General features: G+C 34.5%; 1 protein-coding gene across 1 annotated transcript in view; it reads right to left on the bottom strand.

Moving 5' to 3' along the window:
* SLC4A10 (solute carrier family 4 member 10) overlaps positions 1 to 20,633 on the bottom strand; it is a 300,268-nt gene extending 279,635 nt beyond the window's left edge. Inside the window, exon 1 of the mRNA XM_036116753.2 lies at positions 20,368 to 20,633. Coding sequence (XP_035972646.1) covers positions 20,368 to 20,415 — 48 coding nt within the window. The 5' untranslated portion in view covers positions 20,416 to 20,633. The remainder of the gene's footprint in view (positions 1 to 20,367) is intronic.
* Positions 20,634 to 22,136: the final 1,503 nt, after the last annotated feature.

Below are 22,136 nucleotides of genomic sequence, written 5' to 3'. Positions count from 1 at the left end.
TTTGACAAATGTGCCACGTATGATGTTAGAAGAAACACATTAGAGGAAACTGGATGAAGGGTATATGGAGACTGTATCTTTGCATCTTTTCTGTAAATCTCGATTTATTCCAAAATAAAAAGGTTAGTTTTTTAATGTTAAGCTTGAATAATAATAAAGACAAATACATGTCTCATAGCACTACAAAAAAATGTATAATTAGGTTAAAGATCAAAAAAAATTTTAATATGGTACACAAAGAAATTATATTTTTGTCCTTGAGTTAAATACAAGAAGCAAAAATTGACAAACGAAAAGATTAATAAATTTGAGTACATCACGATGAAGCACTTCTATAGAAAGAATACCACAAATAAATAAAACCTGAAAAATAAAATGTGTAATATAATCAATAGACAAATATTAGAATCTATAAGAATTCTTTAAGAATATACAAAAAAAAGATAAAGTCTTTTTTTAAGTGGACAAAAAGTATGAATAGGCAATTCACAAAGGAAGAAATGAACAATAAACTTAAAAATATATCCTAAGGAAATATAAGTTTTTAAAAATTATCCATTAGATTGGCAAAACAAAAAGTTTTATATTATGTTTGGGAGAAGGCATAGGTTAACAAAAAAATCTCTAAATAACAATATTCTAAGGAAATACAAATTTTAAAATGATCACATATTTTAACCCATTAAATGGGAAAAATAAATTTTTTACATAATATCACATTTCAGAGAAGGCATAGGTTAACAAAATATCTCAAAGAACACATAAAAATTGGATTAGTCAATCTGAGGCATAATTTTCTCAGTATTTATTAAAAATATTAATGCAAATAGACATCTCAGTACTTACTCCAGAGAACATATATAAATTTTTTAGTGAGGCATTGTTTAAAAAGGGAACAAATTTTGAAACAACCTAAATGTCCATAATAGGAAATAGTTACATAGACTATGGAATATGCAACAGATGAACAATGAGGTAGATCAATCATCTAACATGCATAGATCTCCAAAATATTGCTTAAATAAAAAAGCAGTGTATAAAGGCAATAGCATGATATCATTTTCAGAAACGTGCACAATGTCATGTATTATCCATGGGTACATGCCAGGTCTGGAAGCATACTCACCAAACTGAAAACAAAGGTTATTTCTGTGGAGAATGGAGGAGGCCAGCAGTCAGCGTGGTGATCAGTTGAAACCTTAGATTTTATGTTTTTACAAGTTCATTACATTAATTTTTTAAAGCTTGAAGAATGTCTTGTTTTTAAGAACATTTTTAGTCCTACTTATCAATTATTAGAGTCTCAGCAATAACAATACTCTGATAAATATCACAATCATCCCCTCAAAGTTCTTGCCAAGGAAGCACCAAGCTTACACGCAAAACTGAAATCTGCTGAGCCAAGTCCTTAACACCCAATGGCACATACTGTTTGTCTTCGATAAATATCTGAATGAGTAAGTGAATGAGTGAGAGAGTAGACTACATAAGGTACCTGTTTTGGAAAATACAGTTGCAGCCTCACCTGAGGAAATTATAAGGGAACCCTGCCATTTCACAGAGTAACAGAAAAATTTTGATCAAGTTAAGATGTGAAGCATTTGGGTTCTAGTTCTGGTTGTTCCATTAACTTATTTCATGATGGTCAAATGTTCAACTGAACCTGAATTTGTTGATCACATTTTCTAGAAAATAATGCTGCCTATGCTACTTACTTCAGAGATATATGGAAGGAGGAGGCAGAAATGAGTTCATAGATACAATAATATTTTGAAAAATGCATAGATGCTCTTGTAAAAGAACTTTTATTATTTTTTTAAGATTTTTATTTATTTATTTGAAAGAGACAGAAAGAGGAGAGCACAGAGTGAGAGTGAGAGGGAGAAGCAGACTTCCCACTGAGCATAAAGCCGGACACCGGGCTCAATCCCAGGACTCTGAGATCATGACCTGAGATCATCACCTGAGCTGAAGGCAGACGCTTAACTAACTGAGCCCCCCAGGTGCCCCAGAACTGAAGAACTTTTAGAAAACAGTCATCATGCTGTTCAATTGGGTTGGTATCATTGCTCTGCCCCAAGTACTATTAGTGGGTCTAAGACACTAGACCCACTGCTCTAACCCAACCATCTAATCTATATGATGTCTGGATGATGGAAAGAAGTTTTACAATGTATGAAATCCAGAAATAGAAATTGCTTATATTCAAATTTTAAAGAAATTGAATCTAGAAAAAAACAGCTTGAAAGAGAATTATTGTAAATGTCAATAATGTCATACTAATAATTTCATTTTTAACTCAATGAACCTAGGTTTCCCTTTTTTCCCTAACAACACAGTAGATAACTAATCATTCCCATAACTATGTAGTGCTTACATCTTATTCCAGTTCTTTTCTTAGACAAATTAATTTATACATTTATCCTAAATTGACTTTGAAGTTAATTTCAGATTTTGGTGACTGTCTACACTAGTTTAAAAATACAAATCACTTTGTATTAAATGTTCTTAAATATTGATCAAACAACATCCAAAAGTTCCTTTTATTATAGTCATGTACATAAAAAATGAGGCTTGTACACTGATTTAGACTATCATCTTGATTATCAATTAATATTTCAAATTCTTCATGGTTTAATCACCTCTAATTTGGACATGAAAGTAAGTATGCTCCTTGACAATCATCCTAACAGATGTTGAAATACCTGAAATTAGTTTGTTTAATTGTTTGAAGAATTATAACACGATTAAGCATGATAGGCACGTAAATGCTGCTAACTACTTGGTTCCAAGGACATTTAAAGAATTACCTAGTTTCAAGGTTAAATCAGAGTAATTTGATCTCTCCAAGTGAAAGAACAACCATAATAGATTTTGTTAAGTCTTCAATTAAGAAGATCCTGTATAATCATTCCATAAAAAGAAAAAGCTGATTTTTAAAAAGCTGTTCTAAAATCTCTGAGCATAAAAGATATGCAACCCCTACAAGAATAGTACCTATTTTAGAATAGTGAATAAATGAAGAAAAAGAAATTATGTTATAATAAAAGTCTTGTTACCTAAGATATTGAAAATTCCAGAAACAACACATGGAAAAACCAGGCAAAAGGAAGAATTTCAACAAATGTAAAATGTCTTTTTTATCATAGTAGCTAGGCTTTCCATAAGCTTTTGTCAATATATCAAAGATAAAAATATCTGTGGTATTGCCTATGTCTGATTTTGAAGGAACTAATTTAATTTACAAGAGAGAAAGCATTTGCTAGCTAAAATTTTACAGCATTATCAGCAGTGCTGATTACAAAATATATATTTTAGGAAATAATATATATATATATATTTTAAGTAAATATATTAGACATTTGAAAGCATATCCTCCAATCTCTTCTGATTCCCACATAGAACTTCCAAATCAGTTAATGGTCTGTAAAAGTATGAATTTGAGTTCTAATATGTATATAATGTCTCCCACACTACCAGGAATTATAATGGGAAAACTATTAATTTAGCCTAATGTTTTCTGCTTCACAACATCAAAATATTTCTCATATATTTTTGATGCAAAATTCAAACTGACAAAAACAAGTTGAAGGGAAATTTTTTTATTTTTAGCACCCTAAAAGTCCATTTGGCTTAAAGGAATTATTAAATTTAACTGCTAAAATTGAAGAACATCACAAAGAAATGTAGCTAGTGTTTAATGGGATTAAGCCAAGGGGTTTAAACAGAGAGTACTCTAAATTTTCTTTATAAGCCATTACCATACAGTCAAAAACCAAACTTTTTTTTTTTTTTAACTCAACACACCTTTTATGGAGTACTTGTACTATATTCCAGGTCATATACCAGGCACTAGGGATACAGACATGATTCAGACACAGTCTAGTGTGGGAGACAGACTCGTGCCCAACTAATTATAAAATGCATTGCTAGCCTGATTCTGAACTTCACTCTTATGGAGACTTAATCAATTTATCTGTTTAGCCACATTATAAACAGATCACAGAAATTATATGGATTTTCCAAAAAAGCCACTAGCACTAGAAACAACTTTATAAAACTAGGAGTTTTATAAAATTTTGGGCAATAGCTAAATTTTGCATATAGTTAACTATTATATTCAATGGAAATTTAAGCTTCTATTAAACTTTTTTAAAAGCTTGATTCAATTCACAGAACAGTCATGTACATTAACAGAAGTTATCGCTATTGAATTGTATTATCACCTTTTCCTTAGGCTATTTCCTTTCTTTCTTCCAAAGGTAAATGCTTCCTACTATTAAAGGGAGTTTTGTAGGGGTGCCTGGGTGACTCAGTCATTGGGCGTCTGCCTTCGGCTCAGGTCACGATCCCAGGATGGAGTCCCTGCATCGGGCTCTCTGCTCAGCAGGGAGCCTGCTTCTCCCTCTCCCACTCCCCCTTCTTGTGTTCCCTCTCTCACTGTGTCTCTCTCTGTCAAATGAATAAACAAAATCTTAAAAAAAAAGGGGGGGGGGAGTTTTATATATAATTCAGGTGAACAAAAATGAATAAGATTTAAAAAGTTTCCAAACACATTCTCTGCATTTGATAAATGTTCATTGCTCTTTATTTTGACTGGCTCAGATTTATGTAAAATTTCCTTACTTCATTTTCAATTTGAATGTTCAGCCAAAACTAAATTCTTTGGGAATATTACATTTTCTAAAATCTTAACTTCTTGAAAATATAACCAAGTCCAAACAATACAGTGTTTTCTTGTGCAGGCTTTATCCAAAATAATCAAAGGGTGCTCTTTGAGTAAAGATACTCTTGTATCTTTATTCATATAATATAATACCACTGCAGCGGCTTATCAGAAAGGAATATGTAATTAGAAAGTCAGACCAACATAAAATAATCACTAATCTACTTGTAAAAGCCTGGGGAGAAAAATCAGGGGGAGGCTAATTAGAATTATATGTTGTCTTCCCTATACATATTCTCTTTATTAAGTTTTGTTTATACATATATGTTAGCTATAGGCAAATATTATCACAAGAGGTGTATTACAAAAAAAAGCATATCTGGAATTTTTAATAAAATTTCCATCAAAGCTCATAGTTTCATGGGAGCATATAAAACTAAGAGAGAAAAAGTTACTGGAAATTGCCAAAATCCTTCCTATACCTGGATATAGATAAAGTGGGATGGTCACACCTAGCCTGACAGGTACTCTTTCTCCATTTCCTTTTAAAAGAGAATTTATAGATTAATACAGGATATCCATTTGTTTTTGTAGATTCTAGTTTTGTCTACTTGGAATCTATTCATCACAGAACCACGTATAGTAACTATATTTTCCTATTTTCGGTATTACTGATGATCTGGCATTTGGGGCCTTACAGACCGAAGGAGAGACTATCCCTTTCAGGGCTAGCTAAATCCCAAAGATAACAACAACTTGCCTACAAATATACTTTTCATATACAAACCAACCAATCCCAAATCTATACCACCAACTTCCTCCTCATTTAACTCACACAGCCAAATCAATAATTCTCCTGCCCTAAATCATCCCAGGGCCAGGGACCACATCTACAGCCCAAAGCCCACCAGAATTATTTAAACTAGACAATTCTAAACTGTTTATCCTGGCTTGCCTTGCCTTGCCTTTCCGTATAAAGGCTCTGGCCTAAACTTTTCCTTGCTCCTGTCCCCTGCCATCTAACCAAAAGCTAGCACTTCCCCTTGCCCCTGCAAAGCATGTGGCAAGACCCTTTCCAAAGACTTGTCAGTATAACATGGCTTTTCTGAGCCCCTCCTGTGTTATTTTGCATAATTAAAACCTTGTACCTTTGACCCACACCTCCCCATACCCTCTTCTCCCCATCCCCTAGCAACCACTCTTCTACTCTCTGCTTCTGTGTGTTTGACTATTTTAGATTCCGTATATATGTGAGATCATGCAGTATTTGTCTTTCTGTGTCTGGCTCACTTCACTTAGCATAATGTCCTCTTCAATTGTTTCTGAGTATTCAATTATTACTTCTGAAAATCAAATGGTCTCTAACTCTCACATGTCTAATCACTTTTGTGAAATGCTAGATGGATTAAGATCCATCTTGTCCTTATCTTATTGTAACCTCATTGTCATTTCAAATTGTAGTCCGAAAAGTTCCCCAAATCTTTAATAAATAAATTTTATTGTGTTTAGTTTGTGTGTTTTTTTGTCTTTGAAGAATGGTTGCTAAGGACGAAAATTTTTGTTTTCCTCCCCTTCTTCTGTGTCTCTTTTTGTGGCCACACCTGACTGACCATATCATAAAAGGCCACAGAACACTGAAACTATTGACTTAAAAAGATAATCTGAATTATCTTTGAGTCTTACTTATTTGTACTGATCTGATTCTCCCTTTATCATGGATTGTCTGCACAAAGACATTACCAAAACAGGGCAAAATGTTTCTTAAGCCCATGATTGGCACATTTTACTATAACATCCTACGTAGGTGGAATCTTTGCTGCATTTCTTAAAAGACAGAAAAGCTACTTGTTTACCTCCTCCATTCTCGTCTAACAGGAAAGCTGCCGTAAAGGTAATTAATGTAATTGAATCAATTAAAATTTTAGATTCATTAAAATATATGAACCGTTCATATATTAATGTTTGTATTAAAGTTCAATCGCATTTTGTGAAGCACTCATGCTTCTTGTTTTCTAAATATGCAGGTACTTTTTGAGATAAATATAAATATGTGTTTATAAATTATTGAAACATAATCACCAAATTATTGTTTTATGGAACAATCTGCAATTCAATAAACTTTTGAAGCCTCTTCATTCCCTTTTCAAGATATTTTAGGAACCAAGAGAAACACCAGGAAAGTATATTTTTCCAAGAAAAATTGATTCTAATGTCAAAAGTTTCAATGTAACCATGAAAGTTAGGTAGTAGAATTCATTCTAAAATATTTGACCTACTTGAAATCAAGAGAGCTACTGAGCTAACTAGATACTTTGCATTGAGATACATCACTGTCCTAGGGAATTAAAGATATAAGCCCTTTTTTAACCTGTGCCAGATCATGCAACCATTTCTAAAGATGGGAGAAATCTGTTTAGATGAGAAAGCTATATAATTCAGTATTCCTAGTCGAAGAGATATAAGGAAGTTTAAGTATGTAAAAGGAAATGGAATAATATTTTTAAATCATGAAAGGGAATAAGTGAAATTATAAGCTACTTGAAGAAATTTCGTGAAAGGCTGATCTTTTCAAAGCTGGGTTCAAGGTTGATTCGGCATGTTTTAAATGGATATACCATAGTTAAAATTTCCTGAATTATGAGAAAGCTTCACTGATCTTTTAAGCGGACAAAGTTGATATTAAGTTCCTCATTTCTGCATTTTTGTCCTCATAAAGATTTGGCAAGATATTATATTACTTTATGTTACAGAAATGGTCTGTACTGGAAATTCCAGCTCCTTTATTAGACTGGCACTAGTATCTAAGCAGTTTCTAATATCAAGCTAAAAGAGTGGATGTTCAAGATTTGTTGTTGTTTAGTTCTTATGATAACCATTTATAATGGATATTTATGTTAAAAACTAAATAGAAAGTACTAGCTTACAATGCCAAGACAAATGTAAAACAATTTCTGTTGTACAACTGTTTACTAAATTATTTGAATTAAAGTAGATTAACCCTAATATCAGTTCTTAAGAACTAATTATATTTTTCAAGCCACATAAAGATAAAAAGAATTATTAAATCAGGGAGTTATGAGCACAGTCTAAATCATCATGTTTTATTTAAGTAACAACATATAGAAAGGTCTAAGAATTTTACTTTTGTCAAGTTTGTCATCAGGATCTTCAGGTACTTCTTCAACATGGTTTTGGTGACATGAAAGGTCCTGGATGGTTCAAATAAGAATGACAGTCTCTTCTTAAGGAGTGGTAAAGATGAAAATGCTGTACATAAGAATCATCTTAATGCAACAAATAAAACCTGAGTGCCTATCATAGACTAATAATCAGTTAGGCTGAGAAAAAGGATAAGACACTGAAACACCTTGTGAAACAGACCTCTATGAACTTCATTCTTAAAAAAAAAAATGTTTTAAAGAATGTCTGTGGTTTTGAAGAAGTAAGGGAAATATTTCATTCATTCAAAGATGACTGAAAATTTTCATGACCAAAATGGTATCTAGTATGGATCTGCAATGATGGGGCTAGAGTTTCGTATCTTCACTGTACAAAGGAGCCCTGTATATAAAAAAAAAAAAAAAAAAAAAGATAAGCTAGTAACTATAAGCAGAATTTTGGTAATAATTTGAGTAAGGTGAACAAACTGAAGAATTTTCCAAATCGTTCAACAGTCTTCAGAACTGTGATTAAAAAAAAAAAAAAAATACTTCAGAGAGAAACACAACCTATAGTAAAGTTGGAAATGGAATACAAAAGAAAGTGTTAGCAAAATGTTGTCAATCACCGTTTTAAAAATACCTGTGAGGCTTCTAGTGGAAATAAAAACAGGTTCTATAATCTTTCTGGAAGGAATTTTGGCAATATTTATACGTAGCCTCAAAAATTAGCCTAGTAGCTCCTTGAAGAAATGACCAATTCTGGGGCTGAGGCAGAGAAAATACAAGATGACCCTGGGAAATCTTAGCTCCAAACACTAAGGAAGTGCTCAAAAAGAATGAGAGCTTGTTGAAGGAGCTCCTAACGTCCAAAGATGAAAACGCTGGAGCAACAAAACTGGAAGTGAGAGTGTTAGAATATGGCCCACAAATAAAATAAATAGCTCTGAGTCCGTACTGAAATGAGCAATTGAATGAATAAATGGAGGCTATGTGACTGCTCTTCCCTACAGAAAAAACCCCGATTTCGGAACGCAGAAAGAATGAGACAGAAAATCAATAGGCAAATACCACAGTAATACGTAAATAATAAGCAGGAAATAGTCACTGATGAACGCTAAAATTTGTGGGCAAAGAGTTGAGGAAAAATAGGACATTCGCAATGGTCTTCAAGTTATCTCCTCAAGATATTCATTATTACAAAGGGGAGATTTTTAATTTTACAGTCAAAAACCCAGCAGAGGGGCGCCTCGGTGGCTCAGTCGTTAAGCGTCTGCCTTCGGCTTGGGTCAGGGTCCCAGGGTGCTGGGATCGAGTCCCGCATCTGGCTCCCTGCTCAGCGGGAGGCCTGCTTCTCCCTCTCCACTCCCCGTGCTTGTGTTCCCTCTCTCGCTGTCTCTCTCTCTGTCAAATAAATAAATAAAATCTTTAAAAAAAAAAAAAGAAAAGAAAAAAGAAAACCCAGCAGAGACCTCCCTAATCAAGGTTAACATCCCCCAAGATAAGACTTCATCTATCCCCTGATATAACTCACTGAGAAGGAAGCATCACTTCAGTGGTATTCTTGACAATAAATGCATAACCCCAATCTCATTATGAGAACCTCACAGACACAAATGGAGAGAGAATCTACCAAAAAAAAAAAAAAAATGCCCTGTATACTTCAAGAGTGTCAAGGTTATGAAAGGTAGGGAATAACTCGCAAATTGGAGATGATTAAAGAGACATGATACCTAAACACAAAATGGGATCCTAGAACAGAAAAAAGATATTAGTCCTTCGACATCCTAATAAATACTGTGGCTTATTTAACAGAATTGTACTAATGTTCATTTCCTTTTGATTATTAACTATAGTTATGTAAGACGTTAATATTATGGCAAAGTGAATGAAAGGTATATGGGAACTCTTTGTACTATTGTTGCAATTATTGTGTGCAAAATTTGTCTCAAAATAAGAAGCTAAAAAATAACAAAATGAATTTTTTCTTTTATATTTGCTTTTCTGTGTTTTCTAACCCACTTTAAAGAATAAGTATTAATTTTAGAATTAGGAAAAATATATTTTGTTACACTTACCAGATTATATTATTGGCTTGCATCTTATTACTCTCAAATGGATAAATCAAGTTATTGACTAAGCATTATTAAATCAATAATTCGTTATTAACTATGCATATTGGGTATAAAAATCTTTGGTGCAATTATTTTCAATCAAAGGAGAATATTACTCCAGTAGTCATACCAATGATAGTTATCATTTTTGAGTAATTCTTCCAAACAGTATAACTTATATATGAATGTGTATACATAATTATGTACTTTATATGTACATAATTTATTGATTCTCATGAGCCTGCGAGGTAGATATTATTATTGTTATCATTCCTATTTTATAGATAAGAAAAATGAGGCTGTGAACAGCTGGGAAACTTGCCAAAGCTGGCATACATACTTAATTGGAACAGTTAGAACGGTTTGACTCCAAAGTTTAAGCTCTTGACAACTGATGTCTACTAATGTTGCTGCTTAATATACTACCCATGATATGTTTAAGAAGGACTTGCCTGCACTTGGCTCTGTTAGAGAGCAGCACAGAATTATGTGAAATAGACTCTGCTTTTAAGAATCTAGCACTCTAATTAAGGAAACAAGTTATATGTATGTGTATTTATATATGAGTAAAAGTAATTTTATATATACATATAAATTGCAAAGTGATATGTAATATGTAATAAATGCTAAATGAGTAAAATAAGCAGTAAGCAATTTTGTAATCCATTATGATCTATAAAAAATAGCTCTCTCTCTTTTTTTTTTTTTTGCAAGATTTGGTCTTCTAGCATTCCCACAGCTAAAACAATTCAGACATACTATAAGTTTTCAGTTAATTTTTTTAGGTAAATATTCTCAAACTTTAGTGTACATAAGAATCACCTACGCAGTTTTTATATTTCTTGTTTATTGGCGCTACCTCCTTGATATTCAAGTCTTCAAGTTTAAGTAAGTCCCAGGACTTGCATTTTTTAATGAGCCCTCTTAATGATTCTGATGCAGCTTGAGTTCAAAGTTTCAATAACAATCCCTTTGTTTAGGAGGAAAAAAAAATATCTCCTGGAAGTGCTTTGTAAAATTATATAATATCAGATTTTTGGGCAGGCATTTATATTATAACATTATTCATTAATAAAACACGAGGTACATGATATGCACTTAAATAACAAATTAAATTATATATTAGGTCTATGTCTTGATGTCTACATGTTTTTCCATTTTTTAACCACAATCTTGTTTCTGAGCAAATCAGAAGAGTTTGGATAGGCTTATTCCAAGAGCAGCTTAAATATCAACAGAAAATCACCTCTGTACTTATGAAAGGAACAGAGTGAATCTAACAATAATGAAATGTGCTTCATCAGCAGAGCTGTTTTGATTCCATCTGGCAGTTATATACCTAACTACTTTTTATGGCACTTGCTTTCTGGAATGTGACTATTATCATCTTTGATATCAAAGCCCCATTAATTAAAAAAAAAGTCTTTAGGAAGCAATCACCTTCTCTAAATAATATTGGTTTCTCAGAATAAGCTAGAAGAAGCATAGGTACAATAAATGTTGGAGGCACTCCAGCAACCTAACACATTCAATATGCAATGGGAAAATTCTTCTTAAAAAAAACTTGCTTATTAGATCCTTAGAGCATAATTTTCATGATGAATCATCAAGTCTTGATGATACTGATGTAAGGACTTTATCACTAAGTCAAAACCATACCAAGTCTTTGGCTATAATACTTTATCCCTCTATCCCACTCAATCCCATAGATTAATCACTATTTCCATTCTCTTGGAAGACCCTTGGAGTCCTGAACTATTTGGAAATGGCCTAAACTTAACATAGGAACTTGTATGTAAATGGCATCCAGAAATTTTTGTGTCAACCTTGATATAGTACTTAGAAGTCCTCACTAAAAAGAAAATAAAACTACAAAACATTGCCATAAGAAATTAAAGATCTAAATACATAGACAGAGACAGTCCATGTATGTGTTTTGTTAGACTCAATATTGCCAAGATGGCAATTCTCCCCAAATTGATCTGTAAGTTTAAAACAATCCTTATCAAAATCTTTGCAGGTTTTTTTTGTAGAAATCAATAAGTGGATCCTAAAATTCATATGGAAGTACAAAGAACCTAAATAGCCAAAACAATTTAGAAAAAGAAGAACAAAGATGAAGAACTTAATCGCTACTTGATTTCAAATTTCACATGAAACCTCAATAATCAAGACAATGTGGTATTAGGGTAAGGAAATGCATATAGATAAACAGAACAGAACTCAGAGCCCAGAAAAAATGACCTTCTATTGATAGTTACTTTCAACAAAGCTGGCAAGAAAATTCAATGGAAAAAGGTGGCCTTTTCCACAAATGGTGCTTGGGCAATTGGATATATATATATATATGCAAAGAATTTAGACTCTAACTTCACACCATACACAAAAATTAACTCAAAACAGATCATTGATTTATATGTAAGAATCGAAACTATAAAACTCCTAGAAAAAAAACATACAATAAAAATCTTTGTGGGCTTGGTTTAGGCAGATTTCTTAAATTCAATAACAAAAGCACAATCAATAAAAGAAAAAAATTGATAAATTGCACTTTGTCAAAATTAAAAACTTTTGTATTCCAAAAGTCACCATTAAAAAAGTTAAGACAAGGCCAGACAGTGAGAAAATATTTGCAGATCGTATTTCCGAAAAGGAAGTTGTATCCAATATATACACATATATATATAAAAGAAAACTCTTGGGGCCCTGGGTGGCTCAGTCGTTAAGCATCTGCCTTCGGCTCAGGTCATGATCCCAGGGTCCTGGGATCGAGCCCCGCATCAGGTTCCCTGCTCAGCAGGAAGCCTGCTTCTCCCTCTCCCACTCCCCCTGCTCATGTTCTTTCTCTCGCTTTGTCTCTCTCTGTCAAATAAATAAATAAAATTCTTTTAAAAAAATTTAAAAAATAAAACTCTTTTAAGTCAAGAAGACAACAAAATAACCAATTTGAAAATGAACAAAATATTTTAATAGACATTTCATCAAAGAAGATATATAAATGGCTAATAAGCACATAGAAAGACGTTCAACATCATTAGTGCTATAGACTGAATGTTTTTGTTTCCCCAAAATTCGTATATTGGAATCTAGACCTCAAAGTCATGGTATTAGAAGGTAGGGCCTTTGGGTAGGTCTTTTATAAAAGAGGTCCCAGGGAGCTCTCCTCCCCTTCTGCCATGTGAGAACACAGCCAAAAGATGCCCATCTATAAACCAGGAATGGGCTCTCACCAGATACCAAGCCTGCTGCTCTATGATCTTGGACTTCCTAGCCTCCAGAACTGTGCAAAATAAATTTTTATTGTTAATAAACCACCCAGTCTATGATATTTTGTTACAGTAACCAAATGGACTAAGACAATTACTCATTATGAAAATGCAAATCAAAATCACAACAGCATACCACTTCACACTCATTAAAATGACCAGTCAAGAAGACAAACAATATCAAGTGTTGGCAAAAATGTGGAGAAACCAAAACCCTTATATTATGTACAGGTGGTATATGTAAAATGGCACAACCTCATTGAAAAAGAGTCTCGCAATTTCTTTGAACACTATACATAAACTCATTATATGATCCAGTAATTCCACTCATAGGACTCTACCCAAGAGAAATGTAAATATATGTCCACATAGAGACATATACATGAAAATTTATAGCAGCACCATTTATAATAGCCTAAAGTTAGAAACTATACAAATGACCAAACTCTCAATAAACAAAATGTTTGTCACCCATACAATGTGATACTTTCCAGCAATAAAAAGGAACAAACTTCTGATACATGCTACAACATGAATGGACGTCAAGAATGGTTCACTTAAGTGAAAATAGCCAGATGCAAAAGACTACCTACTGTACAATTCTACTTATGTTAAATGTCCAGAAAAGGCAAATCTACAGAGGCAAAAAGCAAATCAGCAAAATGTAGATTAATTATTGCCTAGGGTCAGAAGAAGTGGCTGTTAACTACACATGGGCTGGAGAAAGCTTTTTGGGACAATGAAATGTTCTAAAATGGATTGCAGTGATGGTTGCTCAGCTCTGTAAATTTACTGACAATCATTGAATTGTACATTTACAGTGGGAGAATTTTATGATATGTAAATTATATATATGTATATATTATATGCATTTATTATATGCAAAAAATCTCCTTAAGCATCATAAGATCTTAGAAGAAACATACTTTGAAAATCACTATTGACTGATAATGAATCAATGTTTTCCTTGGAATTTATTATAGTCTATAGTAACATAACACTATATGAGGCTAGACCAACAATGGCCTTAAAAAAATGTTGGTAACACAAAGTGAGGTATAATGGAAAAAAATATATTTTCCTAGAAATTTAGGTGTTCTGATGTTCCTTATGTTAAAGTTTAAAGTATATCAAGAGAAAGTTCAGAAAAATGATTTGGAGGGAAAAAAATAACAATTTGACCCAGGTTAAATAGTTCTCTTCCTCTCCCATACATAGGATATGCTATATACTCTCTTAACTCAGCTTTGAAGATATATTCCAAAAGACCTCTAGGTCTGCAAATAGTTTACTGAAACCCTGACCAACCTCAGCACTGTCTTGACAAAAAGAATAAATTTTGTGGTAAAGACTATCCAGGGTGTGTGTGTGTGTGCATATGCGTATATGTATATGTGCATTGTAAATTTTCATGAATATATATTCCACTTGCCCTTTTCTTGATTTATATATATAAATATGATTTACATAAGAATTGTTTAGATCCTCAGTTTTTTCCCTATTAGTGATAATGATTAAACAATAACTTACATTTTTTTGCGATATTTTTTAGGTAAAATTTGACATTTTGCAGTATACAATTCAGTATAATTCACAATGTTATACAAACATCACCACTATGTAACACCAAAATATTTCCATCACTCAAAAAAGAAACCCATAGATGTTAGCAATCACTCTTCAATTTTGCCCCAGGCTCTGGCAACCACTAATCTACTTTAGTCTCTAAGGATTTGCTTATTCTGAAGTTTTTATATAAATGGAATCATGCAATATGTGGCCTGCAGTATCTTAATTTTATAAGATCTTATATCAGAATACTTTCACTTTTGAAGAGGTAGATGAGAAAGCCCATTTTATAATGGTATTCCTTTTATTTTTTAATTGGTTCTAATTAAAGAGAACAGTCACTTTTTAATTAGATGCAATATTTTCAAATCCTAGCTCAGTACTTACTAGCTATGTGAATCTGGGTAACTTACTCAATCTTCTCAGCCTCAGTTTCTTACTTGTAAGGCTGGATAACATTAGCAACCTTTCAGAATCATCATGAAGACTAGAGATGTCTGTGCTTAGTGTGAGCCTGAGACAATATTTCTTATCACTTCATAAAGATTGTCTAATTACCATCATCATTTTAATCAGATGTTTACTCTATGCTAGAAGAGGGACTACACAGGGGCGCCTGGGTGGCTCAGTTGGTTAAGCATCTGCCTTCAGCTCAGGTCATGATCCCAGTGTGAGCCTGCTTCTCCCTCTCCCTCTGCCTGCCGCTCTGCCTATTTGTGCGCTCTCTCTCTCTCTCTCTGTCTGTCAAATAAATAAATTAAATCTTTAAAAAAAAAATAGAAGAGGGACTATACAAAGATGGAAAGAAACAAGAGATTTGGACTCTAGGCCAAGCCCTGCCATTAACTAGTGTAAGCAGAATGACCTTAAATACATCTTCTTATCTCTGGGTGTCCAGTTTCACCATGTGTAAATTAAGGAGTTAGTCCAAAATATGCAATTGAGCTTTATAGTCCTTTTCTGACCAAAACATTTATGATTCCATAAAATAGATGCATTAAATATTAGTTATTCCCTTTTTCTAAATGAGCAACATACCTCCAAGGGGTATCTGAAACAACTCTTTTACGTGAGACAATATATTAGAACTTTAATTTACATTTATCTAAAAATAAATAAAACTTAACTAATATTACTATACAGATTGAAAGTGGTATTCTCACAGAAAGCCAAATGATCAAGTGTCATGTATCCTATGAGGTATGAGAATGGTAGGAAAGGTAGAGTTTCTCTACACAAAAGTGTTGAGCGTGGCACCCACATTTCCCCATTCACTTGAAGCATCTTGCAATACACTGTAGCCGGTCTTGCCCTGTTTAGACTTCTGAAGCAACCATCATCCTAAGGTGAGAAAGAAATGATACCTTGGAAGTGTGAATTTTTTTTTGGCTGTGCTCGCTGACTCTATGTGAGTTCCAGAACTTTGTCCAGATATTTTCTAATTCTTCATGAAAAGCGATCTCACTTCCTCATCTGACCTCAATATTTTTAGCATAAACTTAATACTTGTAGGCTTTAGATTCTACCACTCATTAGCTACCTTAGCATCCTATACATATGTTTATTTCTATAGTCACTCACCACTGTAGAGTAATAATTCAAGTTATAAAGGGGAAAAGGAGAATTGATTTCTTTTTTTTTTAATTTTTTTTTTAAAGATTTTATTTATTTGCGAGAGAGAGAATGAGAGACAGAGAGAATGAGAGGGAGGAGGGTCAGAGGGAGAAGCAGACTCCCCGCCGAGCAGGGAGCCCGATGTGGGACTCAATCCCGGGACTCCAGGATCATGACCTGAGCTGAAGGCAGTCGCTTAACCAACTGAGCCACCCAGGCGCCCGAGAATTGATTTATTATACGGCATCTTGTTTCCTATGTATTACTACGAGAGTATGTTTTCTTTAAATTAGTATTATAATCTAAATTACAATTTAAGTAAAATAAAAATACTAATATTACTTAGCCAACTTATGTATTCTTTTTGTTATTTGACATTTTAGTCCCATTTCCCTTTCCTTAATTTAATAATATAGAAGATTTTTCATAATTTTTTTTCACAAATAAAGCAATAAATTGGGCCATTTGGAAATCTAGAATTAGCATTTTTAAAAGGTACAATATTCCACCATCTACTCTACACCAACAAATTACCTTTAAAAAGTGATCTTTACTCTAGTTCCATACCTCAGGGCAGTTTTATAAGCAAGTTCAACTTAAAATAAGTTCCTTTTAGGACAGCAGAATTTTAGAAGGGATCCAACATGGAACCACTACAACATCACCTCAAATTAAATGGCATAAGATAAAAATATTTGTTATAAAAATATTCTCCTATAAGTCTCTTCCATGGTCTAGTAATTTAAAGATTGTCAGGTTACTCCTAGAAGCAAATTCAACTCTGAATGTCAATGAAATATTTGAAGTCCTATGCAATATCCTAAATTCCTGGCTTCATTTCAAAAGATTAATTCTATCTTTACTAAAGTGATATCACCATCATTACTATGACATATAGTCTCCATATCCACCAAAGTCAAACAGCTTATAACAATGGTTAAATAGTTGAGGAGAAAACAGCACTTTTTCTCAACAAGTTAAATAAAGCTCTATCTATAGACTAGCTAGATTGTGAGCTCCATGTGGACAGGGTTTTGTCCATCTAAGATGTTCAGTGCTGTATTCCCAGCCCCAAGAAAATGTTTGGCCAACAATAGACTTTTAATAAATGGAGGAATCTTCTGAACACAGCTTGATCCATAGCTTCAGGTGCTATCAAGGCCAGACTGTATTCTGGGCCTAGAAGAGCTGAACGTCCTAACCTTTAGAGTGACAAGGGCCTATAAAATGCAAAGATGCCTCATCCAACAAAAGAAAATTATCTTTAAAGCTCCCTAGGGAGGACTGAGGGGGGAAAAAAAAGAAAGGAAACATGTCAGGACCTCCTTCACTCACACCCTTAAAACGAACTTTATATACAGTAAATGAAGGTAAACCTTGGAGGCTTAAAAAGAATGTTTTCCTCCCTTTCCTCCCTACTAGCTGCTAAGTTTTATTGAGAACTTACTAAATCACAGATACTTCACATCGATTATTTGAATCACTCCTTACAAAACCCAAGAGATATGTACCATTCCCTTCCCATTTTTCAGTTGAAGAAACTAAGGCTTATCACGTCCCCAAGATCATAGAGCATATAAATAGCAGTGCTGAGACCTACTAGACTGTTTTTAAATACTATGCCATATTGCCTCTTACATAATTATTTGCAAAGTCATCTGATTAATTTTCTGAAACAGAGTCCAAAGCTATTTCTTCCTTTCTCTTCCAAGTAGAAAAACTCCAGACCAGGATCTGATTATGATAAGACTGATTAATAATGTAATGTAAAAAAAAAAAAAGAAAAAGTGCTTTTTTTCTGAACTAGTTTTAGAAGACCTATATTCTAGTACTGGCTTCAATACTGTGTGACCTTAGACATGTTATTCCAACTCCTTGTGCCTCAATTTCTCATTTTTAAAATTAAAATAATAAAATCTGCTTTACTTAACATGATTGTTTTGAAAACTAAAAAAGGGGCGGCATAAAAGCAATTGGAAAAGCTGAAAATACTATATAAATATAAAAGTAGGCTAGTAATTCAGCATCCTTTTTAGCCTCTCCAGTTTCTTCTTCACATAATGAACTGCTAGCATGATCTTCTTTTGCCATTAAGGTATGTAACTATGTAACTATTCTGTACTGGCCATTATCCACGTAAAATGCAATCTTTGACTCTTCAAAAATTTCCATCAGACTGATTATGAACCTTCTTTTCTAGCCACACTTGTATTTCCTCTGTTCCTTTAAGCCACACTCTGATTGCCCATCTAGCACAGTAATGTTATCCCCTTCTAAATCCATCCTGTTAATCCTCATTTCATCCCAAACCCTTTAAGTGTTCCCGGCAAGTGGCAACTCATGCCACATCAAACTGACTTCAGCCTGCTTTTCTAGGACAATTTCCAAACCCCTTCCCCCTACAAACAGGGTTTTTCCCCTATATCCTAACCTTTACTAAATCCCCATCCCTCAATTCCTATGTATAGTTCCTTCCTTTTATCTGAGGAACAATTGTTCTCTGATATTCTTGTCATTCTTTATTCTGAGTACCCACAGAATCCTAATTTATGTATCTATTCAAGTTTGGGAAGATAGACAAATCTTTTACTCTCATTTTTATAAAACAACTCTACTTTGATCCATAAAGAAATGTCTCTACTTTTAAGCAGGCAAGGCTAATTGATATGCTTTCTTTTTTCCCTCACTGCCCCTGCTCTTTATTTAGGCTCCATTCGTGGTAGTGATGCCTGCATTCTTCCCATCCTCCTGCTCCCTCCCGGCCCAGATCTAGCGTCCTGAGGAGAACTGAGCATGCTCAGTAGCCACAGCCAATTCCGGATGCAAACTGGCATCTTTTGCAGATTTTGAGCCCAGCAGGAGAGGTAAGGTCCTAAAAATACAGTGGCCCAGAATTTACCCACTCCCCCTGAGGTATCATTTGATGTAAAGATGTGTTCAAAGCCTAGAAATGGACTTGGAAATGGACAGCCTGCTGCCAGTCCCTAGTCTGCAAGGTGGGTCACCAACCTGAGTAACAGAGAGCTGAGAAGAGCCCCTTTTCCTGGTTTGGCGCAGGGAGATTTCTGCTGCTCTGAGCTGTGATAGTGCTGATAGATGGCTGGAAGCTGACATTTGGCATTTCTGTTGCGTCAAGAAAATACTGTTGTTGTTGTTGTTTTTCTTTTTTTCCTTGAACACAGCAACATCAGCTGCTCCAGACTGAGAAAGATGTTGCCTGAAGAGCTACAAAGTCTGTGAGCCAGCCAGAGAGATTGTGGAGAGGATAGGCAAACCGACAACTTACCCAAGAATTAGATCTAGGGAGGTGTCTTAAGACCCAGAAATAAACAGGCTTTTTCTAAATGACAATTCAGGAACCTTTCAGATATTCAACGCTGAATTGTCTGCTTGTCCCCCCAAAACACACACCTTCTTTGTATGTGAACCATGACACATTTCCTTTTAAGAGACTGACAGAATACACACACACACACAAATCCTCCTGTTCTCCTTTCCCCTGGTTTCTGCAGACTAAATCTCTGGAGCTGCAACAGCAGCAGATTCCCTTACCTCACTGCCAGGGGGGTGAGGCATAGGGAGGAAATTTATCATGAATGGAATATGATAAAAAAGGGGGGGCTTCTTTGCAGGGTCTTCAGCCACCACTGCACAGCCTGAGAAACAGAGATAGGCAGAAACCGGCTGGAAGAGAGACACACAGCTGCCCCTGCTGCTAAAACCTAGCCATCTCTTCCAACAGCAACAGACATGAGACATTTCATCACCGTAGTGCATCCATATTGAGAAGAGGGGGGAAAAAATCATGTGCTTTGCGTTATGCATTTCAGTCACCCGAGATGGGAGGAGACCCCTGTCCATATGTCGTGGGAGCTATCCACCACCCCAAAAGTACGATCACTGCATCTAGCCAGCCGACCGCTTGCCTGACAGGTTTTGCAGCAAACGCGGTTAATCTGTGACAGCAGGTTGTCTCTTACCGTAGGCAGCAGCGGCTCCATTTGAGCTCCCTGGTCTTTAATCTCCATGTTTTGTAACGCCTCTGGAATAAGCACCTTTCTCTGCAGTGTCTTCAGTGTCCTACACTCAGCCCGGCACTCGCTCTGCTTAGTATTCGGATCAGGTAGCTCTGAAGCAGGAGGCAATTGCACACTCCAACTCACCAGAGTCACATGGCTCCTACTCACTCGGGCTGCTGGCCAGGTTTTGCACTGAATGCCTTGGATCCCTGGGCCGGTAAGAGCGATCTCCCAAGCCCTGTGTCACTGCCCACACCTGGCTACTGGTATAAAATACAGCCTGCAATGCTGCAAGTCTAGTAGACATTAAGAATCCCACCTAAGATGCTAACTTCTTATACAGACTCATCCAAGGGGGACTCCAACCAGCTCAGCCAGACTTTAACACTTTGAGGCACTTCACTTCCTTCCCAGAGCCCCACAGAGAAGGAGGCATAGTGCAAACAAGAGGATGCTAATAAGGTGTACCAGATGTCCTGCTCCGAGTACAGGGGGTCTTTAAAAACAGAAAAGATGACATCAAAATTGACATGCCTTAGTGAGACTGAACTATGCATTAACAAAATCATTTAAGTCATTGTTGACTCAGTAAGAATTGGGCAGACAGATACTTTCAATATTTTAATTATGAGAAACTTGGGTAAGTCACACACTATCACAAATAAAATATATTTTTCTATGATTTCCCAATAAAAATAATAAGGGAAGAAAGTATTTTGATAGTAACAATTATCAAGATACTCAAGCATTTTGAAAAGAAAATGAATCTGACAAGAGTAGCCTAAGCATGTACCCTTTTGCCTTAAAAGTCTCAACAAAAGAGGAGTACAAGATTCTCTAACCATGGGAGAAAATGAGTCAGAGGAGCTTTTTTGTAGGGAAAAGAAGGTGATAATGGCTGTTGAGTGACCACATATTTCCTAGAATTAATTGTAGATCCAGAGTATTTTAAGTAATGAAGCCCATGTATCACTGAATCCCAGACTGAGTACAGAGGTTACAAATGAAGAGGGGTTAAAAGAGTATGACTAAAAATTATTCAGATAGCTTATCTTAAATAAGATTTTCACCAGATTTAAAAAACATTCATCAGCAGGAGTGAATATTAAATTATTTTCAGCAACACACCAAAATTTTCCACAACATTCCTCATAGGTGGAATTATTAATAAATTTCATCTGTTTACCTTCTCAATACAATTCTTTATAATAAACTATTATTTTGATGATAAGAAAACATTTTTTTATAAACTATAATGATTAATATATTTGAGTAGCAACTCTGTGCACAGCACATAGAGATGATACCGAGGACTTACATAACAAGATGCTGATTGGGAATTTGCTAATTTGGGGTCCAACTTGACTTTCTACCATGGACTGATAAATAAAAGCTCTCTTTCCACTCACATGACCATAGTAGATTATCACAAACTTAATAGAAGAAAAGTGATAACCTCTCTAGAAAGATTATTTCTATCTCATTAGGAAACCCTAAGTCATCCAGTTTATATTTGTTCAAAAAGAATTCAAATATCACTATGAAAAAGTCTGACTTTTTTATTCCAAGAGGCAAAATAAAAATAAGATAGTATTTTAAATTACATTTAATCAATATTTTCCTACAGTGTATATTATTAAACCATGTAGGTACTTTGCTAGAACAACTATTTCCTGAGTGTTCACTATATGCTAGAGCTACTATTTCTATCAACATAACAGGACTTAGCC

Source organism: Halichoerus grypus, chromosome 4, assembly GCF_964656455.1.
Source record: "Halichoerus grypus chromosome 4, mHalGry1.hap1.1, whole genome shotgun sequence".
Taxonomy (NCBI): Eukaryota; Metazoa; Chordata; class Mammalia; order Carnivora; family Phocidae; genus Halichoerus; species Halichoerus grypus.
The sequence above is the reverse complement of the archived record's forward strand: the minus strand, read 5'-3'. Positions and strand labels throughout refer to the sequence as shown.